We start from the raw sequence: 27,112 nt of genomic DNA, 5'->3' as shown, positions 1-27,112 counted from the left end.
TTATACAGTAAGGTTTTGATGAATTAAGGGGTTGGTGGGGTCCGCTTTCTTTATCAAAAGATTTAACGGTCATTTAGTAGGGTGTATAAGCAGGTTCGTGTATAAGAATAGTATTGAATATGATATGATAGTAATGCGGATACTATTCAATACTACCATATCATATTCCCTAAATATCAAATATATTTCAAACTTTTTTTCCTTATATTTATATTAGTTATGCTGAGATTATTTTTTAATTGAGCAGTGTAAAATTATTTGTTTATAAAAATACTATTCACAAATACGGTGAAAAGGATATGGAGAAAGCCACAATATTACTTACATCTTCCTGTGGCAGAATAGAAATGGCAAATCAAAGAATATGAGTAAAAAACATTGAGCTGGCTTCAATTGGGGTTAGCCTTTTGAGAGATGGAGTTAACTCTCATGTCACCTCCATATATCTGTAGCTATTCAAATATATGTACCTATAGTTTACTGAACGTTGACCAGTGAGACGTAGGACATTTATTTTTATTGAAGAATGGTGTTTGATTTATAGGTTGTATTGTTAGCTTTGTGAGGAAGTTTTTAGAGCTTGGGACTGGCCATTGAGGCTCGATTTGATCGTATTTGCATCGCATGTTCAATTAAGGGGTAAATGCATAAAAATTGCACGAGTCTCTTGTTTAAAGTAGGTTGTATTGTTAACTACGTGTGGACGGTCTCACATCAGGCTCGATTAGTTTATATTTAAATCACCGATCCATTTAAGGGGCAAATGCGTAAAAGTTTCATGAGGCACGTGTTTTATAGGTGGTATTGTTAGTTTTGTGCGGACGGTTCTAGAGCTTTGACCTAGCCCTGCATTGAGGCTTGATTAGTTCGTATTTGCATCGCATAGATCCATTTAAGGTGAAAACACGATGCTAGTTATAATCAAATTATATATATTATTCGAAGTAGCACAATTGTGTCTTTCATTTTGTTATTTTTGCCAAAAAAAATACAGTTGACCTTAGCCAAATGGTTAAGAATGCATAAAAGAACAATGATCTATCTGGAAGAGATTAGGAATAAAACTATGGTAATTTTAAAAAATCGTACTGATTAACATGGAATACACGTGCAACGTGTCTAGAAACTAGTCTTAAAATAATGATATTCATTTATATTTAAAAGTAATTTGGTTTTATAATACTTAAGTAATTTTACACTGACTGACGTATCCAATTTCTAGAATCATCTATATTCTTCTCCAGCATTTCAAAAAAATATTAAACGCAACATCTCCTCAATTTTATACCACTCTTCCAATTCTCTTCATCATTCTCAATCTCAAGTATCACCTTTCTTGCATTTTTTGCACAAATCTTCTTCAAGCTCAAACTATGTATATATCTTTCTCAAAGCTTTTCATCTCCTTTGTGCTCAAACTGGGTATCAATCTTTACTACCAATTTGCACAACTGGGTTGCTCAACAATTGATGATATACCCACACTTATCGCATGAGCCTTTTCATGTTTTCTTATTCCATTTTTGTTTGTGGGTTGGAAACCCTGTGTAGAATGTTAACATGTTTGATTTTAAAGATCAAAGATTTCAATATATCTTTTATGTAGTTTTATATTCTCGCAGGACTAATTATCAAGAATTGCACTATAGGAAATATTCAATTGATCAAGATGTCACCTACAACTCCAATAGTAACTTCAGAGTTGTGGTAAATGTGTACTTCTATGAGCATATGTAAGTGTTAAATTGCAATTAAATGTGCTCAATCAATATGAAATGCCTACTTTTATGTCTAGACACTGATGTTGTTTGGATTCCACACCCACATCTATGTCAATATCCGATCTGAGTGTTCTTTTGGGGTGCTAATCATCTACATTAATAACATGTGCACAAATTATTTAAGGGACCTTAAATCTACGACTTCTTTTTTTCCAGAGTGTTTCTTCCCGTGGCAACCTTTCCTACAGTAAATTCCCTTGATTTCCCCTTTCGCACCGTGGTTTTGTTCTAGCATTCTTCAAGCTCTCATGAAAAATCATTAATGATTCCTTCCATTGCCCATGCTCTGCAACAAAATTACATCGAACTCCTCTGAGCGAACTGCAGTTCGCTTGTTACTTCTTTGTTCTTCTAAATCCTTATCGTCTCTGTGAGGAATTTTCCTCCCTCTCGGTCCTGTAGGTGAAGTCTCTCCTTACTTTTATGTTTGCAACGCAACCACTTTCTCCTAGAGCTGTCAATATGGGCTAGCCCACCCCATCCGGGCAAATCCATACAGGCTTTGCCATTTTACGGGTCAGGCCGGGCTAGCCCATTTTTGGTGTGGGCCAGAAATCGGTCGGCCCAATCCACAAGTACGTGGGCTACAGGCTTGCCGGGCCAGCCCACTTTTTTAAAAATTATATTTTTTTTATAATTATTAAAATAAATTATAAATTATAATTTAAAAATATTATTATAAATATCGACAAAACAATATTACATCATGTTAATATTACTACTTGTTAATCAAATTCACAAATAAAATTATCTTTATAATATATATTAAGGTTTTTTCAAATAAAAGTATAAATATATAAATATATAAATATAAATATTAACTTAATTGTTTTGTCACATTAAAACACAAAAAATGTGACAATATTCCAACCATAAAAAAGTTAAAAATAAACTCCTTAAAAAAATCATGAAACTTATGGCGTATCTAACACATCATGAAATCTATGGCGTATCCAACACTTCATGATCATCTTCATCAAACATATCTGAATCAACTTGTGACAAGGTTGTCTTAACATCTTCATTTTCATCTGCAATTTATATGCGGTTTCAATTAGTTAAATATTAAATAGATTTTGAGTTTGGATTCTCTTTAATTTTAAATTTTAATATTATATTATATTTTTTTAATTATTTTTATTTGGCCCACGGGCCGGCCCTACCTATATTTTTCAAGTCCCACAAATCAGCAGGCTTATTCAGGCCGGGTTAAAAAACCTTTTTCTTTAATGGGCTCCAAAAATCTTAGCCCAGCCCTATTAAATCCCGGGTTAAGCCAGGCTGGCCCAACAGGCCTAGCCCATATTGACGGCTCTACTTTCTCCTCTTTTCTCCTGAGGAAGCAAGTCATTGATAACCATATTGTCCAACAATTTTGTTATTATTAGTAGGGAGAAAATTGCTTGTTTCTTCCATTCATTTCTTAGAGTTCGAGATCGGGTGGCTATCGTTATATTTTTCAGGGTTATGAAGAGGGCTTACAGGAGAGTCCAATAACCAATCTGCAAGATTATTTATGCTATTCGATGAGCTAATCGAAGCGTAGGTACCTTTACAAACGGAAAAACCTTGTTCATAGGAGGAATTATGATCATTGAAAATGCTAATCAAGCTTAGATTAGGTAGCCATTACTTCCAATGTCATTACTTGTAGAATTATACAGTCTTCTTGAGTAATAGTTATCCGGTATCTCACCATTCTGGTCAAGAAGAAAGATGAAGGGCAAACAAATAATTTTCATCACTATTATCCATTTAATCTGTTTTGTATCTGCCATCAAATCATAAGCTTCTCGATTATTCTTTTGTTCTTCTTCCCTCACAGTTTCTGTTGTTCTCTTTAATCTCCATTTTATACAATTGTTTCATTTGTTTTTGTATGCTATTCTACTTTGGTATTGCTGTTTAATTATTTTGGGCTTTTTTTTTTTCTGAGGTATCAAACTGAACTTTCTTTAAGGTCACAATCTTCCTATCATCCCTTTTTCACGCTCTATACACATTGCTATCATATTAGGACTTATAAATATACTTTTTGCTTTGATTGTGGTCTAAGATATTAGTTTAAACTTACATTTAAATTTTAGTTTTGTTTCCTTTTCATTTGGTCTTCTTACCTCTTTATTTTTGTGACTCTTCTTATCAGAATATCACTGCCCATGAAACTATGTTTAATATGGCATATGTGTGATACTACTTGAAGCTTGAGTTTGTTTTGCCCCACTTTTGTGTGTGATAAAAGATCTCTTTAGACATGAATTGGATTTTGTTAGGTTTTTAGGTAAAACTATTTGAGCCACAGCGCCAACAAGTGTGTGGTGAATTTCTTGAAAGAAATTTCTTTTCGATCAAACTTCTAGAGTCTTCTTTCAAAGCTTGAAGTTCGTTAGATCGTGATTTTATGGCTATACAGTTTGTGGATTCAAGAGTAGTATATTCTGTTTGACAGAGAACTTTCGATCCTTATGGTCCCTCCATGTCTAGGGATTAAGACTGATCCAATAAAACTTTTTTCTTTTCTTATTGTCCTCTTAACACCAGTGATCAATTTAATTCGGAATATAACTTCAGTTTGCTATTAATTATTTCCTTGGAGGTATGAGTGGCTGGCAGGGCCTAGATGTGCTTCATGAGATTGATAAACAAGAGCATAAGATACATCCTTTCGATTAATCCTACTTCTTCAGAGGATAGCACAACCAGTAATATGCTGAAATTGAACCTGCTCTGTGTATGTCCCACACTTAGACAAGCACATCATCACAACTTGTGCAAGTTAGCAGTCAATTACTTCATTGACCTACCACACTAAGAGCTTAAGAGCACAATCACTTGTTCCAACATATTCAATTGCTAGACACTTAATTGGTATGTTCATTCTTCTATTTTTTTTTTTCATTTCTAGCAAGATTGAATGGAGTATGCATATGTGGTTTTTTTTGTTGAAAGATTTCAGATGTTCACCAGATGTTTGAAAAAATGTCTAAACTAAAAAAAATCATACTTCGTTTACATTGTTAAGAAAAGAGAAAATACATCAAATCCCCCTTAAACTTGTCCGCAAAACTCACTTTAGTATCATAACTTTACGGGTGTTTAAATACCCCCTTAAACAACTGTCAAGTGAATTAAGTACCACCTTATACATACAATACTAGTTTCATAATTGGAAGGTGATGTACACACGTGCCACATAAGCGTCACCTCAATGACACATTGATAACACGTCAGATTGTGAACAAATTTCATTTCATTTCTTTTTTCTTTTTCCACGTCATTTTTTGTTCTGATTTTCACTGTTTACTCATCTTCTTCATTGTTCCATGTTCTTAATTATTTCAATAATCAATACAATACAAAAGTAATTGTTACCCTTTGCAAAAATCTAACACCTACAACGTAATTTCTAATAATTTGATGAACATTGTGCAAAACAGTGAAAATGACTATACGTCGGCAAGTGCTTCAACGACAACTTTGAAAAATTATCATCATCGTTGGAGCTGGGTTTGTTGGTGCAACTCTTGCTCATACTCTTGGGAATGTTATTATTTTCAATTTTCATTTTTTGTTGTTTAACTTACTATTTCTCCATATTTTTATTTGCATGTTTTTTGAAAGCTAAAGCTTAACAACCATGGTTGCTCTAAGGACAACCATCAACTGCTTAAAAGACAATTGCCAGAGTTATTGTTGTTATATTAGGCTCAAAACCGACAGATTTGATGGCTCGCCTGAAAAGCAAAAAAATGAAAACAAATAAAGGGAAGAATGGAGGAAAGCCAGGAAAAGGGTATGGCCGACATTTTTTCCATGGTTGCCGGCGTGGTGAAATTTCTTAGCTAGATTTGGTGGTCTCACGGCGGCTGATCTCTCGCAAGAGCTTTAAACGGTGATGAACGAAGAACAAAGGGGTTGGGGTGAGGTCTGGCGTGGTTGAGTTTCGTTGAATTTGTTGATTCGAGAAATGTTGCTGGTACAGGTTGCTAAAAGAAGACAAAGTGGGACCCACTTACCTTCCCTTTTCATTTTTTATGCTATTTACACGCTTATAAATTTTTTATTTGCCACGTCAGCCTCTAAGGTTATATTTAATTCACTTGTAAGTTGTTTAAGGGGTATTTAAATACACGTAAAGTTACAGTGCTAAAATAAGTTTTGGGGACAAGTTTGAGAGGGAATTTATGTATTTTCCCTTAAGAAAATTTGGATTTTGTTTACTCCTTTAAAATTCCTTGAATATTTAGAATTGTACCATAAACTTGGTATCATCTCATTCCCTCATTAGTGAGTGGTACAACTTCTCAGGTTAACATTACATGTATCGAACCCTGTGTTAATCCTTAGTTATTTTATTTCATTTGCTCATATTTTAATTTCGTTTCTTGTTTAAAGATTTAATGTTTAACATCTTGTTTGAGATGGAAAATATTGTAATAACAAAAATATAAAAAATCACCTGACTCTTACAATAGGTAGCTGGTTGTATATATATGTATGTATGTTTATCATAATTTATGTTAGTTTTGAACTAATATGATTTAAAGAGGTAAATTAAACTTTGTTTTCCTTGTATATCAATAATCTGTCTACTTAACATATGATATTGTTAATTATGCAAAGGAAATTAGCTTACTATGCAAAAATGATTATTTGACCAGCACTTCTCGACTCTGTTCAAATAGTTCCAAAGAGCACGAGATCACATTAGAAATTTGGAACTTCACTTTAAATAAGAAATCCAATGTTCCAGCTTCGAAACTTGAAATTCAGTGGATAATAGGTGTATCCTTCTAGACTTAAATACCAAAAGTCCAAACTTGGTTCTCTAACCATATTTGAATTTGTGCCATGCCCTTAGCTGACTTCATACTACTCAACCAAAAAACAATTTTTTACAATGAAATGGCAACCGTGTCCATAACTTACCTTGCGCTGTTCTTCATCATCAAAGACAGTACGTTCATCGTCCACGACCTTCTTGACACCTCTTCTGCTTTCCTTTTCCATTTTACGTCTGTAATAGGCGTCAAGTTTATAATATCTGCAAAAATGAAGAATAACAGAAGTACTGTAAACATAGCTCAAATATCAAGCATCTGTATACCTATCTCTCTGTGTACGCATGTGTGTACAAACACATATCATCCTGCAAGGAACTAGAAGCCTCGCACAAAACACCCAAACTCAATATATTTATTATCAATATATAAAGAACCCCATCTCGATCAGAAAAAAAAAGTTTAGATTGAAATAGTGCAGTAGCCTTACTTTTTAGAAGGGAAGGTTACAGTGTTATGATCCTCCATGAATCTGCACAATAGCTGACTATAAAAAAGTGAAAGTTCCTTTGCTTAAACAGAGGTAGAGAAAGGGGAAGAACAAGTGCTAATAAGAACTAGCATTGAATAGAAAGAGAATGTGGATAAGTACTATGCAATGGAAGCTTTTTAATGAGGACCTTCGGAAATGCACTAAAAGGAAAACGCTTGACCAACATATTCCCAATTTAATTTTATTGCTCAGTTATCAGATTTTTGGAGAGTCTATGCAGCGTTCAGTTGTTTGAAAGGAATATTGTTTAATTTGATACCTCAAGGTTAGTTTTGTAAAAAGATGAATTGATTACTACTAAATATTCTCCCTGCAGCTATTGAAAGGCTTTAGGAATGATGAAATATGCGGATCATCGTGTCTTCCCTATTGTTACATTTGTTGACACTCCAGGGTCTTTTGCTGATTTAAGATCTGAAGAGCTAAGTTAGGTGTGAGTCTTTACCTTGACTTTCAAATATTGTGTTATTAGATTACGTTTGGTCATGTAGAATCTATAATCACCTCTAATATTTTCATGTAGGGTGAGCCAATAGGCCAAACTTTAAGGGCAATGTTTGGGCTGAGAGTTCCAATCATAACAGTTGTAACTAATGAAGGTGGTTCAGGCAAATCTCTTGCCATTGAATGTGTAAACAAGTGGTTAATGTTGGAAAACTCCACAACATTTTATGTTGCCAGGTTAGTTTGGTTCATTTGTACTTCTTCCATATTTTTGCTACTTATCAGGCATGTGACAATTTGAAGAACAAGATAAGCTCAAGTTCAAAAATAATGTATGTGCCTGATATATCAACCTAAAACATGTTGTCTTAGCTTTAAAACATGGACACATTGTACATATGTTGATGCATGGATGTTGTACTTGCTGCTTTTACACTTATTGCATTTTTTCTTTGGATTTCTCAATCTTATCTGTATCTTTACAAAGTTTATGCTTCTTGGACCAGTCCTAAAGGTTGTGCTGTAATATTATGGAAGTCTTCACAATCAGCTCCAAAGGTATATGAGAAATAGTTGTTCAAGTTTATGAAATTAATGGTTTGTCATTAATAAAATTCTGATTGAATAGGCAGCTGAGAAACTGAGGATCACAGCTCAAGAACATTACAAACTCTTGATAGCAAATGCAATTATTCCAGTATGTACCATCTCTATACTTTTCACTTTTATACTTAATTTTGTTTCAGAGGAAAAATTGGAATCTATGGTGAAGGGTTGGTGATGCAAGTAGTGTGAAGAAATAGTAGACACAACCTGTATTCTAAGTTGAGCTTTTTTATGCTTTTGGTGCTATTGCACACTTCTCATTTACAAGAAAGGTTAGATGCAAGTCTAATAAGTATTAACTACATGACCTTTTCTCAAATTTGGGAAAAAGAGATTGATGACTAGAATCGGTTGTTTAAAGACTGACTGATGTGTTTCTCATACCTAAGCAGACAAAGAAGTGGGAAACTGAATTTTCCTTTTTGCGAGAAGTGATTTACAAAGTATGTTAGGATAAAATTTGAATTTTATGTAGTTGTTCTAGAGTTTTGTTGCTCATGGTCAAAAATGGATTGATGGGCGTATTTGATAGCTTTTTCAGCATATTCGTCGCAGTTGTAATCCATTTATCCTTTAGTGCCACCTCTATTTGTTTATGGTTTTCAATCATTAGGCAATTGGTTAGTAGTTCGATTAATTCATAAATCCTGATTGTTTGTAGCCTAAGTAGCATGGCCCATTGTGGAGAACTTGAGGTTCTATTTTTTTTTAGCCTAAATAGCACGGCTCATTGTCAAAAACTTGAGGTTTTGTTGGTCTATAGACCTAATTTGTGATTAATTAAGCAGGTTCCTTGCTGTATCAAATAAGTGATATCTTACAAGTTTGTTCTGCCTAAAAATAAGAAAGGAAGTAGAAGATCCGCCCTTTGTATTTGTGAATTAATTTTGGTTAGACATTTTTATTTGAATTTTATTTGTCAATATTCACTTAAGGTGTGCTAGAACCAATATAAACTCAAGAGAGAGCGGTGATGAACCATTTGAAGGCATTGAAGATTGATTTCAGTGGTAACCGACTAACCGTGCTCTCTCAAGTCTAGATGCAGAAGGTTGCAGTTAGGAGTGTACATGACCGGGTTGGTTCAGATTTTTCAAATATCAAATCAAACCATTTGTGTAAAAATTTTAAATTTATAAACCAAACCAAACCATTGTGTCGAATTTTTAAATTTATAAATCAAACCAAACTAATAAACCTCAGATTTTTGGATTTTTTTGGTAAAGTTTGCATACAAACATATAATTAACTTGTGCTCCAAATATTTCTTTAGTCCAACCAAAATACAATTATCTAAGGTGTTTTTTAAAAAAAATAACACAAAATATGAGATGAGTACTGATGACACAAAAATATTAATAAACAATAATAATGAAATCATCATATAAAATAAATATTGCAAAGTCATAATGAAAATGATCATAATTTAAAAGTACTAAATCATGCTAAAATAAGTTTAATTAGTATTACTTACATTAATAAATATTTAAGGAAAATTAAAATTAGATTATGTATTTTAATTGTCTAAACCAATGTAAAACTAAAGAACAAATATTCAATATTATTGTCATTCTTAGTGTTGAATTGATTTTCTTTTTGCATTAGTATTAATTTGATTTTGATTTAAGTTTTATTATAATTATCAACATCTATGAACTATAATCTTTACTGGACCATTTCGATAAGTTTTAAACTTGAAATAATCTATTAAAAGATAAAAACTATGAAATAGTATAAGAAATATTTTAAAATTATATCAAAGTAAATATTTTTATGTATAAAATAAAATTTTAAAATTACATATATAATGTCGGGTTGATTTGGTCTCGGGTTTGTTTTTTTAGTTAAAACCAACCCAACCCAACCCAAATATAGTCGGGTTTTTTTTTCAATACCAAACCAAGTCAAACCAAACTACTAGTCAGGTTTTTTTTCGGTTTGACTCGATTTGCGGTTTGGTTTGATTTTCGGTTCGATTTTGTACACCCCTAGTTGCAGTAATGAGAGAATGCTAAGGTTGTATAGCTTGCTAAAAATAACTTTAACGAACAAAAGATGATATCCTGATAGAGAGCCTAACAATCGCATAGGTGACGTTTCTTGGAAGATAATTCATATAATGAAACAACTTTTGAAGAGATTTTCTCTCGATATTTTTTCAATGTACAATGATAATCCATGCTTTTCTTAGTACCTTTATGGTTTTGATAGACTTTTTTAAAAGTGCCATTTCAACGGTTGACAAGTGCAGGATGAATCACTTAGTACGATCTTTTATGTTGATATAAGTACGAGTGAGGAAATGGCATCATACTCATCTGATGCTCCCGAAAATCATGGTATGTTCTTATTGTCTGCATCATTCTTTTACACCAAACAATTCGATATTATATGGTTTGCTTACTTAGCTTGTTTTAAAAATATCAGACATCTTAGATGGACCATTATCAAATCGCCACGTTAACCACTGGGGAATGGTAATGATAGCTCCTTCTTAAATTGATTCTTGCACATGCTTGTTTTCATCAACTGTTTTGTGTCAATTTGGTTGCAACATGTGGTGCTAAAAGGAACTCAATGTGATCAATTATTTTGGTCATTGTTTGCATTAATATACGGCATCTCCATAGAGTTGTTGCTTGTCAACATTGGCTTATCAAAGAAAAAACAAGAAATTGTTTATTGGTTTATTCTTAATGATGAAAGGATCCTATATTGGTTTGAGAAAGAATTAAATTTTTGATGTATCCTTAGATTGCAGCAACGGTTTTTGGCCTTTATTAACTTTGTGCCCTCCTCGACTCCTCTCTAAAGGAGTATAACTTGACTATTGGGTATAGTACTCATAAGTAGTTTTTTTTTTCACTGGTCCTTGATTTGATTTAATACGTTGTCTTGCTTTCTCTCTCTCACACATGCTCTCCATAGTAATTTTTTAAATGTGGCTATGAATTTTTATTGGTTTAGTGCTTTCTATTTCGAAATGTTTATTCTCTTATTCTATTTTTGAAATAGGGAAGCAACTCTTTGAAAAGTACAAAGCAGCGAAATATTTCTGGCCATGACAATATTTTCAATATCCTTATGTGACTTATCTGTTCATGGTACAAACTACAAAGAACGAACACTGGTAGAAAAGTGATTCATTGTGTTAATCATGTAGCATAAGATGGTGGATAGTTAGTAATGAGCCAATGATACATACTCTTGGGTTTGATTTTGCAAATGGATTAAAGGAAGCAATAGAAAAGTAGTCATTTCAGTAATAGGCAAGTGCAATATATATGGTGTCAAAAAATATGAAAAATCGATTGAGCAATCGAACCAAATCGTATCGAACCGATTTAATAAATTGTGGATTTTTGTTCAGGTGTACCGTGTCAAACAATTTGGATGGCCTTTTTAATTTATAAAAGAAAATCGAAAAACTTTCGAACGGAACATTCTTAGTATGCAAATATATTTATATATAAACAACTTATTATATTTCATATAAATATATTTTCTAACATTTTTCAAATATAAATATATCCTAAATCTTTGGTGACGATTTTGGGCCTTTGTCCTTTAATTGTGAAGTAAAATTAAGGGCAAATTACAAACATCACATACTTTTAAGGTAATATTACAATCTAGCCCTTAAAAGTTTATAATTACAGAAATCCCTCAAACGGATACAATAATATAAGCGCTGATACATTAATTTGTTGCGCAAGATACATTAATCGTTAAGTAAGATACATTACATTTTATACATGATACACTAATCTGAAGCGTTGATACATTAATCTGATGCGCGAGATACACTAATATGATGCGTGAAAATGAGGGATTTTGAAGATTTGTAAAACTTATAGGGGATAATGGTAATATATAAACTAAAATGTGGAATTTCTGTAATTAATCCTAAAATTAAACACAAATAAATGACATCATAATTCACATTGTTGGGCTCGTGCATAGCACGGGAAATATTCATCTAGTCACAATACAAGTAATAATGACTTGTTTTTATTATAATTTTAAAAATATATATGTAAAATTTCGTACACGTCATTAAACACAAATAAATGACGTGTGCTCTGATTTGTTTGTGAAGTCACATGGAACGTGAGTATGTTTATTTATTGGCTTAAGTCATCTGCGGCATCAGGATGCTTAAGTCATCTGCGGCAATCAGACACAGTGCTAAAATGTCCAACTGATTATACTGTTTTAAATGATTTAGAGGTAAATGCTTCTTTAAATGACTCTTGCTTTAGAAAACTTCTGAATAACATTTACCTCTAAATCGTTTAAAATGATATAATCAGTCAAACATTTTAACAGAATGTCTGATTGCCGAGCATGTTCATCAGACTGATCAACAATGAATGTTGGTGCTTTAGGTGTAACATCTACATCATCAACCTGAAAAAAAAAGAATTTTAATTAGGTCTTTACAAAAAAGAAAAATTCTAACTATTAATACTATTACCAAACCTTCTCATATGTATTTTTGTTGTTGATAGACTCCAACACCAAATTGAAATTTCCTTAAATCACTAAACCGCTCCTCCATCTGATATTGGATGATTATAATTTTTGATTCGTGTTAATTATACGTACAAAGAAATAATTGAATAAAAATGACTCTAAAGACTTCATACCAATGTTTTGAATTCATCACGCGAAATATTGAAATCATTTGACTTGCAACATGATGGTATACCAGAAGTGACAATAGCTAGGTTTTTCCAGCTCAATTCTTTGATAAGCAGCAGCATTAGCTCGTTGTTTCGCTTGACTCTTCAGAGGTGGCAACTTCACTTTTTTGGGAACAGTTACAAGTCGTGGAGATTTCCTTAAAATAGGTTGTTTTGCAATAACCTTGGGTTGTGTCTTCATCTGATCAGTATGTCTTAATTTCTTCATAGGAGCTGACAAACCACTTTCAACTTTTTCTTTCCCTTTGTTATTTATTGGACATGGAGGATCCTGAAAATCATCATCTGAATCAATTGCAGCTAGCTGCTATATGTTTTGAAGTTGCATCTGGTTCAACAGGCAGGCAAATCAAGAATCAAATTTTCCATTATTGGAGTTGCACTTATATTCTGAAATATAAGCTGCAAAATATAAACGTGTTCGTTCATCTTCACATATACATTTATAAACTTGTGCAACTGTATGATTATGCAATTGTATAAATATATACACAGTCATTTGTATAATTTATAATTGATATAGATGTCTACAAAACAGTAATGCATACCGGATTATTGTCGTCTCGCGAAGTAATCTAGACGACGGAAATCCTTTTTCGTCTTCTAGTTGAGGATTCTAGGAATGTGGTCAGATACTTTAACATCAATTTCATTATCAAAGTCCGAATAACATTCATAAAACCAAACTTGCAAAGCAAGTGGAAAATCATATAACCTGTAATACTTTTCATCATGTTTAACCTTGGTATGCAAATGTTGAATCAGTAAATCAAAAGCCTTTTTACCCCATGGGTAGTCCATATATCTGTCCAATTCAACTAAATCAAAATCTTTCCTATCAATTATTGTAGTTGTTGGTTCTTCAGAAAGAATAAATGTATGAATGAAGAACAAAAAATAAATGTATGAATGAAGAACAAAACAACAAACTTCCGCGCATCATCATCGTTATCACCCCACTCTTTGTTATTAAAATTATCAACTAACTGTTTCTTGGTGATGGGTTTTCCAGCATCAAAATACTGAAGAATAATCCTATTTAGTTCTTCGGTATTAAACACAAAATTGGACTCATTAGCTGAACATTTTATCCAAGATATAATAGCAAAGTCCCTTATGGTGAAACGAAGAGTTGTGCCATTTACATGTATCATAATGGCATCTTCTGAGCTATCCACAATCTCCCTAAAAAACATGCACCTAATAAGCTGTGCTTGTACATGACATCTATGAATGCTAGTTAACTGAGAAAAACACATGGTTCCACAGAAACGTCTATACCGAGTTTCAAATAGTTTTCCAACTAAAACATTCATTACTTCAACATTTGTATAACACTGCATGTGAGGTGTACGTGTTGGTTTGGTGTTCTTTTGCGTAAAAAATTAACACCTGAAAAGGAATACATATACAGTTTTACTTAAATATTAATGTATAAAAGCAAAAGCCTTGTTATAACTAAAGGACTTTTTATACAAAACTTACACAGTGTCTATAACTTAAACACATGTACAAATATAAAATTGTATAAGATCAATTATAATTAATTGCTATAAAACACCTATCTGTATAAACACACGTATAAAGAGAACAACTTTCATGCTTTATAAACATGTTTTATATATATATATATGTAAGCTATTATATATTATACAGAAAATTTCAATTGTATTATTGATTAAATTGTATATATAGTGAACTTATATTACCTATTGTTATTTATACAATAACTTTGTATATGAAACCTAATTGCTATAAATATACCGATCCGTATAAACAAACATATAAATTACATACAATAACTAACTATAAGACTTATTATACAATTATAAACCATGCAAAATACTGAAAATACCTGAACTTCTTCATGTTCGTCTTGCTACAATCCTGCAGAAATAACCTCTTTGATTGATTCTACCTATTCATCGGAAAGATCAATTTCTTTTCCTTTCCTCTTCTTTGTTGAACTAGCATCGTCCTGATGCTTAATACCTCCCTCAACAATCATTACGCCAATTTGCTTTGCTTTTCCACTGATTCCTTTCGATCTAAATGGGTCATTCTTATATTTGGATCCTAACCTCTCCAGTTGCTTTAGATCTAGCTATTGAACCTGTAACCTTCCCAAATTCCTGAGTTAGACCCAAAGAAAAGGATGGTTTTTCATCAAATTTTCGGCCATGCAAATGCATACCTCTTGTCAATCTTGTTGCTGGAGTGTAATCATCCATTGTATACGTTCAACAACTGTATGAATGATTATTTGATGAGAAATATCATGAAAAAACTTTAAAAATTGAAAAAAAGAAGCTTAAAATCAAATCGGTTATACACTTTTTGGCGGTACCTGAAATTTTTGAATCCACGGTTGATTGAGAGCGCAATGGAGAATATTTGAAATTCAAAACTGATTTCATGGAGAGATTGTAGGAGAAGTTGAAGGGTCTAAGGATTGGCTTTGCTATCGCTCCTGTGCAGGGGTCGGTCTATCCCAAAAAAGGGGTCCTCCTTTGATGTAGTCATTGATTCTCCCGAGAGGTCACAATTGCCGCGAGCAAAGATATTAATGACGAGGAAGGCTTTTTTGTTATGCTACTAATACTTGCTCTGCATGCTTTCAAATGCCCTTTTTTGGTTTAGAACCCAGCCGTATAATCGAAATAGGATCGATTGGAGAGAAAGAAAAAGGGGTGAGTTGTATAAATAACTTCCGTTTTTTTCAAATTAAATTTTTTTGTGGGACCCAATCATAGCAAGAAAAATGAAACTGTAGCTACTATGATGAATTAAATTAAAGGGAAAAGGGTCTGAAAAATATTTACCCTTGCACTTTTTAATAGTGTATTTTTAAAGGTATATATATATGTGCACAGGTGAACACATTACTATTTATAATGATGCAATATTTATGATGTCCACGTGGGCACATATATACCTTTAAAATACATTATTAAATAGTGCGGGAGGAGGGGGGGTAAAAGGTCTTTTCCAAAGTTTGGTATTGTTACAACAATTTCGGTCAAAGTTCAGATATATTTCAGACCTTTTTCCCTAAATTAAACTATAGCTATATTATTTATTTTAAATAAAAAATTTGTCATTTTGCACAATTTTCCCTAAGTATCCTAAATATCATAGATAATTAGTTTCTTTCTTTAAAAATAAAATCACTCGTTAGTACTCTATAATACACAAATGGTATATATATCAAACAATGATGATATCATTAAAAGACAAAATTTATTCCTACAGAAAAAAACATTTGGTCTTCTATGATACCCCAACCTATTACATATTATATACTGACAAGTTATTATAGATGTCAGATTAATTCCTTTAAAATATCACTCAGTCATCTATGAGGTTAAGGGATATCATAGATGACTGAGTAGTATTTTTGTACCAATTCGAAAATAATCCGATTAAGAGCACAAATAATAGTGAAGAAACCTTGACCACCTATAACAAGAACCAAGTTCTTGTTGAATTAGCAAAGATAAAAATGCAAGAAACTAAACAGAAATTCTTCTTGCTCAAGAGAAGAAAAATTATGACCTACACCTCGTAGAATTTTCACCAAAACTTCACGAACCTCAAAGAACAACTTTGGATTACAACTCTATAATCAAAGGGACTAATTCTAGTACCTCACCTCAATAGTTCACTCAAACTGTTCAATGATTAGCTATAATCGTATACTCTACTCTCTAAGAAGCCAAATCCACTTCTTGTTACAAAAACCTCACGAACACACTTTGACACTTAGGACAATTGTCCCTAAACAATGGTTCTAAGTTGAAGGAACACAAACTAAGCTTTAGAAAGAAAACCTAACTCTAGCTCTTCTTTCTTCTGTCGTCTTGCTCTTTCAGCACCATACTTGCTCTTGCTGCAAAAGTTCTCTCAATTTCTGGATTTGCAAAAGCTGTGGTTCTTTGCATAGATTAAACCCTAGTTGAATCCTACAAAAAAAAAACTAGTTGTCTTTTGCCTTTAATAAGACTTTCTTCTTTCCCGCTCTTTTGTTTGAGGTCTGGTACAAGCTTATGAACTGGTTCACTTTGTCATCTCATGTCATCAAATAGGAATTGAATAAAGTCTAAATCATATTCTTCGTGGGATCTACTCTAACTTTTGTTAGGTTCTATATTTGAACAACAACCACTTTATACTTCTTTTGAGAAGTGTAATTTGGGGTATCAATATTCATACCAGATCTGAAATTGAACCAGATGATCAAGCCTTTGTAGCTTGTTTTGTTTGATTTTCATTGTCGTCATCCTTGTTTTCCTGATCTTGCTTCCTATCATTGTTCATTCTTTTGAGTTTTGTCCTTGTTTGATTGTTTTCTCATTATCTTTTGCATTTTTCTTGCTTCTTCGGAGAACCTACGTAAAATCATCCTCATCTTGATTGTTGCTAATCTGAGTAGTATCACTTCTCTTACATTGATTCTCCAAGTGACCTTACAGATGACAATAAGAGCAGTATGACGGGACACCTCGACCTCAAATTTCAACCACACTCCATCTTCTCCCCCGTCAAGTCTATTGAATCCCAACCAAAGTTGATCTAGTTTTGGTTTTAGCAGGTTAATCTCTACTTTAATTCTGGCCACATTGCCCCTAGATTTTGAGTATGTAACTTGGTCAGGGCAAACTACAGTTCCAATTGAACTCACCATTTTTGCGATAACATCCCACCGAAAAAGATACCATGGCAATTGATGTATGAGCACCCAAACAGTTACCACAATAGAAGTTTCTTTCGTAGGGGTGAAGTCAGCTGTCCGTTTTAAGATCTTCACCAATACGCACAAAGATCTTGGATTGTATGTGAATGTAATCCACTTCATTGTGAAATAAGTAAACATGACAAGGATCAAAGTATGTTATTTTAACAGAGCCTTTTAAGACAAACTGACTGACAAATTTCTTTCTTATATCTTTTATTGAAGGGTTGCTTCTAACAAATTATCCAAAAAAAGATCATAAGAGTACTTTGATGGACTGATCACTAAAATTGTTAACAAGCTTAGCTGTCGGAATCATGGCATGGTAAACTTCTGTCATATGGAGTAAAACTAAATCTCATTAAACAAGTTTTACATGTTATGCCAGTGTACACCTTGACAACTATGGATCCTTTAGAGGAAACCATCGAACTCATTAAGAAACACTTGGCAAGGTAATTTGAGGGTTCCTCTACTAAAAAGGGTAAGTATCATACTATCATTGGAGCTCATCAAAAAACTTGTGCAAACCTGAAAAGAGTGGCATTGGCATTGGAGTATTACAAGACAAAGTGATACATTTTCCACTAAAAGATGGTGGAACTTGAGGACTAAGTATTTCATCTATGTTGCTTTTTACAAGTTAAAAACTATGACATAGTACATCTAATGTCTAGGAAAAGGGGAGATGGACAATCTCATGATTGGAGGAAGTTGAAGAGTATAAAATTGAAGGTTGAATTCAATATTAGTTGAAATTTAGAAAAGGGTGATTATAGCTTTTGATAGAATGATTGAATGGGTAGTGAATCTATTCTATCTTAGTTACCTCAGCTCCGATCCAAAGTCCAATATGATCATCAAAGTTAGTGACTTCATTGAAGGAAGGAGTAGAAAGATGAAGAAATTGAATATCATCCTACCAGAAAGTACTATTAATGTCATCATTTTAGTGAACATAAGAAAAGACGTCTAAAAAACTCTATAGGCAGTAATTTTTTTTAATAAGAATGTGTGACAAATCATCACGACTCCCTACCCTAGAATGAGCTTTATAAACCATATGTAGAATAGAAAATTTTCATTTTATATATCATTCCTCTCTTAGAGATTGTTGAAAAAGAAGTTACCTTCTAATGAAATTCTGACTGAATTTGGTAAACAAGTGTTAACTATGTGTAAATGTTACGAATCAATGCACTTTGTAGAATTGATGGAGGATTAAACCTCTCAATGGGATACAAAACTTTCTACTACACATAACTCTTATCATGGTCAACTTGGAGAAATATGGAAAAATACATGTCTTGTAGATATGAAGACCAAAGAAAATATTGGGGGAAAAGATGAAACATCTTTTTTAAAAAAAATTTAAATAGCGCAATTGATAATTCAATTCGTCAATGCACTCATCACAATCAATATAGAGATAGAAGATTCCTTACTTATACTAGTAAGGCTGATATATTTGGATTAACCAGAGATAATGTTGACATTTGTTGAAGTTTAAAGTTCAATAATATCTAACATATATGCTTGTCAAAAGAGATAACAGTAATTATGAACTCGCAGTCACAATTGTCATAACATCCATGGATCATATATATATCACTTTATAAGGAGCGGCTAACCAAATTATGAATAGCTTAGCTAAAGAGAAGTTGATTCAAAGCTTTTAATCTTGATTGCAGCTCATTTGTTTGACCGCATGAACTTTCACATTATTGGTGCCAACTTTCTAATCACGCTCTAGGGGAATCTTAATAGTTCATTTCTATGAAATTAGAAGACGCCCAAAACAAATAAATAAAAAAACAAACTATTTGTTGTCAATGATCATATCTTGGATCTAGGTCATCCCAATACCGTCATCATCCTAATTAAAATTGCACGATATTTTGCACAAACAACTTTATATATTTTAGTTAAGCACGATATTTTGTACAAATAACTTTTATATTTTAGTTAAGCAGAAGACGCCAAAAACAAATAAGGAAAATAACCAAATTAATTGTTATCAATGACCATATCCTGAGCTTCATCATCATCTCCGCCATCTCTAGCTTCAGATACATCGCCATCTCTAGCTTCTGATACATCGTCATCTCTAGCTTTGGATTCATCGTCATCTCTAGCTTCAGATACATCGTCATCTCTAGCTTCTGATTCATCACCATTTCTAGCTTCGGATACATTGCCATTTCCATCTTCAGATACATCGCCATTCCCAGAAGCTTCCGGTACATCACAATTTCCAGCTTCAGACCCATCGCCATCTCCAGTTGCGGATACATCAAAATGTCTAGGCATTCTAATAGTTATAAACCTATTCTCGGAAAGTCTATTCAATCCTGTTATCGATACTGCTAGATCTGTAGTTTCTGCTATAATGGCAACATGAAAAACAAATATCACTCTAGCTTCTTGCATATCACTGCCACCATCATCACCTATTTCATCTTCATCACTTTCTTCATATGTCTTCTCACATTGTTCGTTTACTGGCATTTTATACCTACAAATCGGACACGATCCATTGATCCCCAACCACTTGTCAATACAAATCGAATGAAAATGATGTTTACAAGGCATCTCCTTAGCTTCCTCGCCAAGTTCAAAATTGGACAAGCAAACAGAGCAATCAATCCCTTGACCTAAAATCTTAACCATCGGTATCGCTTCAATGGAAGTGATTGATGCAGGTAATTGCCCTTCCACAATAGGTTCAGCATTAATAGGATGACCTTCGAGGAAAGAGATTGAGTTGTTTGTTGCATCCACCACTGTCACAATATTACGTTCATCTTCCGGTGGTGGAATAGACCGGACGAATCGAAGTATATGATTATAAATCATTGATCTAACTTCAGTTTGGGTTAGGCCTTCGAGAGATTGAATTAACACCGATGCCACCTCCATATCTAGACCTATAGTTTACTAAATGTTGACGAGAGAGACAGAGGTCATTTTTTTATTAAAGGACGGTGCTTGATTTATAGGGTTTATTGTTAGCTTTATGAGGAAGATTCTAGAGCTTAGGACTGGGCCCACATTGAGGCTCGATTTGGTCGTATTTGCACTGCACGTTCATTGAAGGGGTAAATGCATAAAAATTTGCACTTGATTTGGTCTCTTATTTAGTATTTTCTATATTTGCACTAATCTAAAAATAATCACCTAATATATTTATTTTTATATTTTAAAAAGGAAAAGAAAAACAAAAGAGGAAAAGAACAATTAATAAAAGAAGACTAAAAAAGAAAATGGTAGAAACACTTATCACCTGTACGCTCCACGTGACTTCAGTAAAAAATCATGGCACATATGTTTTAGTGAGGTCACAATGAAGTAAAAAAAAGACTTTCATCGTATCTCAAGTAGGACTATCAAAATAAATTCAAATATAGATAACCTGCTTAATCCGTCCAAAATTTAATGAATTGGGTTAAAAAATGATTCTTCGATGAGTTGCTCATAAACCTTGAAACAACACCAATAAAGTATGAAATATCTGGACGAGTATGAGCCAAACAAATCAAACCTCCAACTATACTTCTAAAACTTCTTGCATTGGCAATTGCCCAGTACCATCTTCTTTCTGCAATTTTTCATTTATATTCATGGGTGTTGTGGCAGATTTACAATTGATAAAGCAAATTCTTTTAAGAAGATCTGATGCATATTTCTTTTGAGAAACAAATACTTTACCTTCTCCTTGTTTCACCTCAAGCCCAAGGAAGTAATGCAACAAACCCAAATCAGTCATCTCAAATTTATTCATTATACTACATTTAAATTCAGCTTATTTTCTTAAGTACAAAGTAGGCTTATTTTCACTCCTTTCAAACCCATTTTGAACAAAATAGGAATTGATTTTGCTATACCAAGTGTGTGGCGCTTGTTTCAACCCATTAAGTGCCTTTCTTAGATGGTACACATTTTCCTCTTGGCTACAAATTTTGAAACCTTGAGGTTGAGCAACATAAACCTCCTCTTCTAGTTCACCATTCAAGAACGCTGACTTAACATCAAGTTGATAAAATGACCATTTCAGTTGAGCAGCCAAGGCTAAAATTGTTCTTACCGTTTCAAATCGAGCAACATAAGAAAATGTCTCCTCAAAATCACTACACTTCCATCTACATGATACCTTGTTTTGAATATCCAGTTTAATCCAACAACATTCTTTCCATTTGGCAAGTTAGTGAGCTGTCAGGTTTCATTTTTTTGTATTGCCATCAATTCTTCCTTCATCGCATTCTTCCACTCCTCATTTTCAATTGCTTCTTCATAAAATATAGGTTCTGAAACAATAAAAGCAAATTGGCAAGATTGATTAGAATATCTAGTATTCTCTTTTCAGGTTCTTGTTGATCTTCTTAGTGGAATTGGCTCAGGTGAATGTTGTTCAAGTGTTGCAAATGTCCCTGGTTCAATCTCTTCTTCAGGTGAATTTGGAGCAGACTCTTATCATTCATCTTTAGAGTCTTCGATGGGTATTGAAATCTCTTGTTGTATTTGTTTTTCACTCCAATTCCAACTTGACTTTTCATCAAATACAACAATTCTACTAATTATTACTTTGCCATTAAGAGGATTATACAACCTGTATGCTTGGATTCAAGAAAATAACAGATGATGAAAATATATTTTTGTGATTTTTTATCTAGTTTTTGACGAGTTTGAGAGTTAACCAAAGCATAAGCAATACAACAAAAAAAATTTAAGTGGCTTTTTGAAGGACTTGTACCTTTCTAAGCTTCATATGGCGTTTGATTCATCACACAACCTTTGTAGGAGATAGGTTCAGTAAGTATACTGAGGTTGCAACTACTTCTGCACAGTATTGATTTGGAAGTCCTTTGCCTTTTAGCAAACTTCTTGCCATCTTTACAACTGTACGATTTTCACGTTCGGCTACACCATTTTGCTTCGATGTGTAGTGTGCAGGTCCCTATGAATTCCAGATTCTTCATAAAGATGGACAAATTCATTAGATAAGAACTCACCACCTCTGTCCGGAGAGTTTTTATGCGCAACCCACTTTGATTCTTCACTAGTGCCTTGTATTTTCTAAAATTCTATAAGGCCTCTAATTTGTATTTTAGGAAATACACCCAACTCATGCGACTAAAATCATCTGTGATGAGGGAAAAATATCGACTTCCACCAAAAGATTCAGTATTCATTGGACAACACAAATATGCATGAATTAATTTTAGACAAGTAGTTACTCTCCAAGCCTTTTCAACAGGAAACGACTTTCTACTTTGCTTCCCATTAATGCAACCTTCGCATAAATCAAAAGTATTAATTTTTAGTAATCCAAATACCATACCTTTTTGGCGTAGCAACTTTCTCCCCTTGAAATTAAGATGCTCATACCTCCAATGCAACAATCCAGAGTCATTTTTTGCACCAGTTACCAAAGAAAAATTTCCCACATTTGAAACTTCTAGCGGAAACATTTTGTTTTCAGCCGCGAGAACATTAACCATTACTCGGCCTCGGCCTCCCCCTTCACTATTTCCATGAAATGCACCTTTGCCTCATCATCTTAGATTGAAATGCTTTTCCATCCTGCTTTTCCGCTAACCTGTTTATCCTTGCCTCACGGGCTTGTAAAAAAACCCATCAACATATAGTAATATAAATTGAAGAATAAGTCAATGTGCAACTACTACATAATACTACCAATACTAAGAACAAAGAGTAGGTGGCTAGCCCCCTAGCTCTCCCACATAAGGTGCAACTATACTCAGCAATCAATTACCCTTTTATCCTAATCATTGACCTTTGTACCTTCCTTTCTAGGGTCATGACATCAGTATGCTGAAGTTGTGCCATGTGGTGTGTTGTATTTCAGGTGTTTTGATGATCTTCACAAATGTAGGGACCCGGTTCCAGGCAAAGTTTCTCTCGTCCAAGTTCAAAATAATGTACATCTGTAAAGCTGTCTTGTCAGCTGGTTGGTGAGAAGGACAGCGTACTTCACCAATAGGAATGGATGTGGTTGTTTGTTCAGTGGTCAATAACTCTCGTTGATGATTGATATATTCAACAAAAACAAACAACAATTATTTATTTATTCAAATAGCGCGATTGAATCTTTTCAAGAACTCAAGCATTAAGAACACACACTGCAAGGGACCTAATAGATTGAAGAAAAGCAATCTCGAAGTGCAGTTATTTTGGATGCTTGTATTGTGCTGAAATTGTAGGATTCGTTTCACATTCATATAGAAACGTATCAAAGTCTAAGTCTCTTGTGTGTATTGATTGTAAGAACACGATTAAAGTTAATTGTGTGTCTTATGTATTGAAGTCTATATTGATTAGAGATAGTTAATATAGTGGCCAATGGAGGCATTGCTTTGGCTCAGTAAGTAATAGAGTTATTACTTAGTGTGAGATTAAGAGTTTAGTCACATTGTTGTATTTGGAGTCTGTATTCATTGTTGCTTATGATTAGTAAAGCGTGATAGGTAGTGATTTTACTCCATTGAGCAATGAGATTTCCACGTAAAACTTCTTGTTCTCATTATCGATTGTGTTAATCTCTTACTGCATTTTTTTTGTACGTTTGACTTGGTACTATATCACACTGGTGAACGCATACATTTCAACAATTAGTATCAGAGCAGTCCTTTCTATTGGACTAACATCAAGAAAGGATGTTGTAGGCATGGCGGCTCCACCAAGCTTAGAAGAAGGTCAATCTAGCACACGTCATCCTCGATTTAATAGTCAATATTATGGAAGGTGGAAGACAAGAATGCATGATTAAATTATGGCAGAAGACACTGAACTGTGGGACGTTATGCTTGATGGTCCTTATGTTCCTACCAAGGACGTGAAGGAAGGAGATTGACTCGAGTAGTCCCCAAGTCTAAAAGAGAGTATGATGAATCAAATAGAAAGAGAATTGAAAAAATTTTACAAAGCAAAAAAGTTGTTGGTATGTGGAATAAAAGCGAATGAATACAACAGAAACGCATGCGCATGCGAGACTGCCAAGGAAATCTGGAACTGCCAGTCCCAAAGATAGCACATGAAGGAACTATTCGAGTTAAGGAGTCCAAGGTGGACATGCTAATAACTCAGTATGAGAATTTTAGTATGAAGAAAGGTGAAACTATTTATGAGATGCATTCCAGATTCACCTCCATTACTAACGAACTTCGATGTCTTGGTGAGCCTATTCATCCAAGCAAGCAATTTCGAAAAATTCTTCAAGTTCTTCCCAAATCCTGGGAAAGCAAAGTGAATGCCATCACTGAAGCCAGGGATCTGAAGATCATCACCATGGATGAGCTAATCGAACACTTCCAGACCTACGAGCTGAACAAACAACAAGATTTATCCAAGAAAGATGGAAAGAGAGAAAAACTTATGGCGCTGAAGGCATCTCCAAATGATGCTTATAAAGATGATCAGGAGATGGCCTATTTGACTAGAAGGTTTCAGAAGATAGTCAAGAAACATGGAGGTTTCAGAGAAAGGGAAACTCCAGCAAGACAGCAAATGCAAATGATCTCTGTCACAAATGCAGAAAGCCGGGACATTTTATGAGAGATTGTCCGAGCCATAAGCATGAGTTCCAAGATTATGCCAGAGGTGACAAACGTAGGGACCTTGTCTCCATGATAGCAGTCAAGGATGATGAGAATATCTTCAACTCCATCTTCTAATAATGGCAAAGACAGATGATGAAGACGATAAGGAAGAGGTAACACTTCTTGACCTTAAAAGTGACATAGACACTTCCTACATTAAAAGGTTAAGAAAATTCGCTATTGAGTTAATCGACTATGTTGATGAATTAACAAAAGAAAAGAATGCCCTTTGTGAAAAACTTGGAATTTTGTCAAGATGAAAAGGTAGCTCTCGTTTCTCAGATGTCTAAAATGAATGATAGATTGATTACTCTAGAAACTGAGTGTTTGCAACTTAAAGAAAACCCAAAAACTTCTAAAAATAGAAAAATGAAGCTTAGTGGTTTTGAGCTAGATCTTGAAGAAAATTTAATAACTTCTGAGTTAAAACTAGTTGCCGCTCTTGAAAGAAACTCTCAGCTAGAAAGAGATTTAAGTCAAGCTAAGGATAAGTTAAACCAATCTTTGAAGTGGACTAATTCTTCAAAGATTCTTACAAACTTGGCTAATTGGAAATATAACAGTGGTAAGGGTTTAAGATGTCGGAAGATAGAGCCTCCCTATAACCCTCATAGCAAGTATGTGTCTGTATCTGATAACTTGTTATGTACTCACTTTGGTAGAAATGGTCTCCTGTAAAGAAACTATGAGTCCTTGAGAAAAGCTAATGAAAACCAAGTTGATTTCTCTAAATCTGAGAAAAGGAAAGAACTTGGTCCAAAGAATTGTTTCAGTAAGAAAACTCTGCCTCCTTGGACCAGAAGGTTTCTTATCAAGCCCTTTGATAGTTTTTGGGAACTCCATCTTAAGTGGGTTTTTATATCTAACAAATGACTCTTCAGATAAAGATTTCCCAATCAACTACTTCGTTTAGGAACAAAGAGGATTGAGTACTTTAATGGACTGATCACTAAAATTGTTAACAAGCTTAGCGGTTAGCATCATGTCATGGTAAACTTCCGTCGTATGGAGGAAAACTAAATCTCATTAAACATGTTACGCCAATGTACACCGTGACAACTATGGATTCTTTAAAGGGAACCATCGAACTCATTAAGAAACACTTGCCAAGGTAATTTGAGGGTGGTTCCTACACTAAAAAGGGAAAATACCGTTGGCGCTCATCAAAAAACTTGTGCAAACCTGAAAAGAAAGGTGGTATTGGTATTGAAGTATTACAATACATAAGTGATACATTTGCCACTAAAAGAAAATCTGACTAAATTTGGTAAACAAGTGTTAACTATGTGTAAATGTTACGAATCAATGCACTTTGTAAAATTGGTGGAGGGTTAAACCTCTCAATGGGATACACAACTTTCTACTACACATAACTTTTATCATGGTCAACTTGGAGATATATAGAAAAATACATGTCTTATACATATGAAGACCAAAGAAAATATTGGGGGAAAAGATGAAACATCAATATTTTTGAAATTTAAATAGAGCAATTGATAATTCAATTTGTCAAGGCACTCATCACAATCAATATAGAGATAGAAAATTCCTTACTTATACTAGTAAGGCTGATATTAGGGCTGGGCAAAAACACCGAAAAACCGAAATATCGAACCGAACCGAATTATTTCGGTTTCGGTATTTCGGTATTTCGGTTTTCGGTTCGGTATTCGGTGTATGTTTTTATACTTTTCGGTATTTCGGTTCGGTTTTCGGTATGTAACTTTTGTGTTATTCGGTATTTCGGTTTACCGAAATATATTATATTAAATAATAAATATTATATTTTTAATTAAATTAGGTCAAAACTCTTTAAACCTTTTGGTCTTTTCAATTCTTTTACTTTACTAATTCTAACTTTCTATTTTCTAAGCTTTAGCAGCAGCCAGCAGC

The 27,112-nt window shown here is 33.6% G+C and overlaps 1 protein-coding gene and 1 long non-coding RNA gene across 2 annotated transcripts; one reads left to right on the top strand and one right to left on the bottom strand.

Annotated features, from left to right (window-relative positions):
• The first annotated feature begins 3,725 nt into the window (after positions 1 to 3,725).
• LOC125848717 (uncharacterized) lies at positions 3,726 to 9,296 on the top strand. The gene is made up of 4 exons (XR_007444552.1): positions 3,726 to 4,649; positions 7,432 to 7,546; positions 7,639 to 7,796; positions 9,101 to 9,296. It is a non-coding gene; the product is annotated as an uncharacterized LOC125848717 (long non-coding RNA).
• A 10,233-nt stretch (positions 9,297 to 19,529) lies between these two features.
• LOC125849254 (E3 ubiquitin-protein ligase Os04g0590900-like) lies at positions 19,530 to 20,522 on the bottom strand. The gene has a single exon (XM_049529300.1). The coding sequence runs from the start codon at positions 20,520 to 20,522 to the stop codon at positions 19,611 to 19,613; it is 912 nt and encodes a 303-aa protein (XP_049385257.1). The 3' UTR covers positions 19,530 to 19,610.
• Between the last annotated feature and the right edge of the window lie 6,590 nt (positions 20,523 to 27,112).

Source organism: Solanum stenotomum, chromosome 12, assembly GCF_019186545.1.
Source record: "Solanum stenotomum isolate F172 chromosome 12, ASM1918654v1, whole genome shotgun sequence".
NCBI lineage: Eukaryota > Viridiplantae > Streptophyta > Magnoliopsida > Solanales > Solanaceae > Solanum > Solanum stenotomum.
Note: the sequence above shows the minus strand (reverse complement) of the source record. Positions and strands in the feature narration are given on the sequence as shown.